Source organism: Lasiosphaeria miniovina (assembly GCF_030549165.1).
Source record: "Lasiosphaeria miniovina strain SMH2392-1A chromosome Unknown B0T26scaffold_2, whole genome shotgun sequence".
NCBI lineage: Eukaryota > Fungi > Ascomycota > Sordariomycetes > Sordariales > Lasiosphaeriaceae > Lasiosphaeria > Lasiosphaeria miniovina.
Window position 1 is genome coordinate 3,000,984 of NW_026848221.1, and position 3,907 is coordinate 3,004,890.

The 3,907-nt window shown below is 51.0% G+C and overlaps 1 protein-coding gene across 1 annotated transcript; it reads right to left on the minus strand.

Annotated features, from left to right (window-relative positions):
* Positions 1–342: 342 nt before the first annotated feature.
* Positions 343–1,054, minus strand: B0T26DRAFT_765887 (uncharacterized protein; the record flags this gene model as incomplete). Its single annotated transcript, XM_060446467.1, has 2 exons — positions 343–814; positions 916–1,054. 2 exons carry the CDS (start codon positions 1,052–1,054, stop codon positions 351–353), a joined length of 603 nt encoding a protein of 200 aa, XP_060300462.1. The 3' UTR covers positions 343–350.
* Between the last annotated feature and the right edge of the window lie 2,853 nt (positions 1,055–3,907).

Sequence of the window (3,907 nt, forward strand, 5' to 3'; positions counted from 1 at the left end):
TGCTTGTGCCCCACCAAATCTCGTTAAGGTGGCCAACTCGCTTATCATGGCTAACTCGCATATCATGAACGTTATCGCTATTAGTTTTTACCTAGTGAGGTGGGCAACGCAAAGGTTCCGTGAAAGGCGGCTATGCACGCGCATTTAATTGTAACTAGGCAAGGTACTTGAGGTAAGCTGGGCAACTAGCTAGCTAGTTCTAACTGCTTGTTGTTCCATTGACCATTTCTAGCATGGCAATAATTAATTAGCCGACTTCTAGAGCTAGAAACACGTGCCAGCACAATACCGATCCGCCTTTTATCGCCGCGCCGCTTATCCATCACCGACAGATGCCCGATCCCGGGCTCTCAAGCCACGACATTATTAAATTCAACTATCATCGTCACGCCGGCAAGCGTTTCCTTGTCTGCACCATAGATCTTGATCTGCCCCTTTCCGGGATACATGGGTTTTATAACCGCTCCCTCCACGTTCGCGAGCGCCCCTGACTGTCTCACTAACTCACGGCCTTGTTCGCCCAGGCTGGGCACCATGGTCATCAGCCTGTGCAGCCTTGTGTTCGTCTTCACTTTGATGGTGGGAAACGGAGTTTTTTGAACCGTCCACTCGAAGCCACCTGCCGGCGGCGCTGTTTCGAGTTCCATCTTGAGCAGGCCGACGTAGGTGTCTTTCATACCCTGGTTGAGGAGCTGGTCGATGGCGACAGCGAGGTCAAAAATGCCCTTTCTGGTTGCCCCCTGGCTGCTGGATCCCGGAACTTGCTTGCTGGTGCCACTGCCACCGCCGCTAGGGGCCGCCGCTGCGGCTGCGGCTGCGGCTCCCGTCTTGGACCCGGCGGTGGAAAGTCAAACGTTAGCCAGACTACTTGCTATCTTTTTTCAGTTGTGGGGTGACGGGTTAAAGATGACTCACGCTGTGACGTCGCCGACTTTTTGGCCCGCTCGTGGATTTTGACATGGACGTTGTTGTTGCACCATATGACGACCTGGCCGTCACGCTGCAGCATGCGGTAGCCGAGCTGGACGTTGAGTGGCCGCACCCATGACGTCATGTCGACCGCGGACGTCTTCACAGTGTTGTCAAAGGCGTCTTTGGCACCTCCAGCGGTGGTGCTGTGGACGATGTCGATGGCGAAGTCCCTGGCGGGTCCATCATGAATCAAATAAGTCAGGTGGGGGACTTTTGGAACACCCCTGCCTATGGAACAGCCCCTGAATCGGACCCCGCACAACACCACAAACTTCAATTGCCAACAACTTTGTCAATTAATTAGCTACAATAATGAAGTCTTCAGTATCGGATTCTCCTGATTCTTCTCTTTCAGAATAACTAAGGTCCTCTCTGCCAGCCTCTCTCTGTGAGGCACGAACCTCCTCAATTCCAGCGAACTGCGTATTAGGGTCGACTTGGACCTTCCTTCTCTTTCGGCCTCTTGTGCGTTCTAGGCTTTTTTCTGCAGCCTCCAATTGATGCGCCGTATTGGCTAGTTGGAAAACCACGTAATCGAAGGCTTTTGCGGCCTTGCGTATGAAAAGTCGGTCGTTGGAAGTCCGTTTCTGGCCGGCTAGAAAAACCTGCCCCTGAATACGGAAATCCTTCGGCTTTTTAGGGGTAAACCATATAGGCCGGCCCTCCGAATTCTTATTTAGAATGGGGTTATGGACCTCTTGAAGGTCTATAGAAACCTTAGAGGTCAGTTGACCAACGTCGCCGTTAGAATTCTTAATAACAAGGCCGTTGCTTAGGGGCTTCCTGAGGCTGACCGGCCAGAAGCCTGTAGCTTTCCAGCCGGCTTTGGTATTAGATTCAGTCATTCCATAGACCCTGGCTTGCCGGTAGCATTCTAGGAAGGCTCTCTTTTCAGCAACAGTGCCTTCGTCGAAGCCGGAAACAACCTCGTTATGCTTGGCTCTATACCGGGCTTTTAGAGGGCCGAAAACCGATAAATCCAGGGGCTGGAGAACGTGGGAGGTGTGGGCTGGTAGAAATAACAATTGTACGTTATTAGAAAAGGCTAGCCACATGAATTCTTCGGTGGTATGACTACCGTGGCCATCTAAAATAAGGAGGCGCTTCTCCGAGGGGGTAGCTGGCCGAGTCTCTGGAAGAAAGATATTGCGGAGCCATGCGACGGCAGTATCATCGTCAGACCAGCCGTTTTCAATGGGTTTCCACTTCCAGCCCTTAAATGGCTGTAAATCGCGTGGATACCATTGTTGTTGAAGGCTTCCACCTTTGAAAATGACGACTGGGTTCAAATACCGGCCGCCAGCGGAAATACATTCGATAATCGAGGTCCAAATTCGGTCTCCTTTCTTCTTTTTCTGGAATTTCTTTCTTTCCTTAGATCCAACAACCAGACCGTTATCTCCAATGCCAGAAGCAATGCCAGTTTCATCCATATTATACCTATGCTTGGCTGGAATAGCCTCCACGCCTGGAGGCTTCAAATAGTCAAACCAAGGCCGGATAACGGCCTCACAGGCTCGATCAGCACGGTTTGCATGGATTCTCCGAGGCCTAATTGTAGAAATAGATGGATTTCTAGCCAAAAACCGGCTAGTCCAGCGTTTTCCGAGGGTCTCGTTATCTTCGAGCATTCTTCTAGCTAGTTTCCAAATTTGGGCGTGGGTTGGAGGGTGACCGAGCGACCCTTGGAATAGAATCCATTCGGTTAAGCGTTCTTCCATAGCCGGAGAAAGCTTTTGATTAAGAATTTGGGCCTTGGAGGCTGGCTCGGAACCACGAACCCGATTAAAGAGAGTAGTAGGGGGGATGCCGTGATTTTCAGCAGAGCTACGGAGTAAGCCGGTTTCTGCATACTCTGCCAGCGCATTCTGCAAATCCAACTAAGTATATCGCTTCATCTTTCATTTCTCAATTGAATGGAGAAAAGAAGATAAGTATTGAAGCAGAATTGGTCGAGTTGCAAGCGATTGAAATAGGTGAGTTGGGTGGCGAGCGGCAAGTCCTTGATGACAAACCTTGTTCCAAATCCAGGGGTGTTCCATAAGCAGACCACCTGACTTAGGAGACCGCCATGCTCGCGCCCTTCCCAGCTTGACGTTCGGGCTTGAGCGTGGCATCGTCGTCTGATGGTGTTACAATCGTAGTGTTGATCCCAAAAATCTCCTTTGCAAGACCGAGAATGGTGTTCTTGCCCAAAGTCGCGTTGCTCTTCTTCCCGTCGGGGGTTCTCCCGGTCTCCGCGCTTGCTAGTACCTTGTTGAAGATGTCGTCGGTGAGATGAGCCATGGTTGCGGATGGCGAATGTTGCGGATGGCGAATGGTTGCGGATGGCGAATGGTTGCGGATGGCGAACGGTTGCGGATGGCGAACGGTTGCGATGGCGAATACTTTTGGAGGGGGGCTCAGAATGTGAACGGCTGGTGAATGCGGCTGGAAGGACAGCAGAACTCAATCCGGCACACCACAATATATACTCCAAGTCTCGAGAGATTTTGTAGTCGAGGCGAGCCACAAGAATGGATACGAGTATTGAACTGATTCGCTTTCCCTGTCTTCTAAAAATACCATTAATTACCAATATTTTTGACGGTTGGTTGATCGAGGGGGTGAGCGGCCGAGTGAAACTAAAGCAGCGTGGCAGTGCCCAGGAGCAATCTCACTAAGTCCCAGCCAGTCTCACTCCCAGCACTGAACTAGGTAATCTAACTCACTGTGACAATTGGCCGGATGCTATTTTGGGAATCCCCGCCAAACTCGTTAGCCCCTGGAGTGTTATTGGTGGCACACATGAACGCCGAATATAGACACACGAGGCTCTCATAAGCAAACCCTTGCCGTCCACTCTGACCAACATTGCAGGAATAGCAATGCCAGTGTTTCAACATGCCGGGAATACCAGTAACATCTGATCCAACAGCCGCTCTGCAAGATGCAC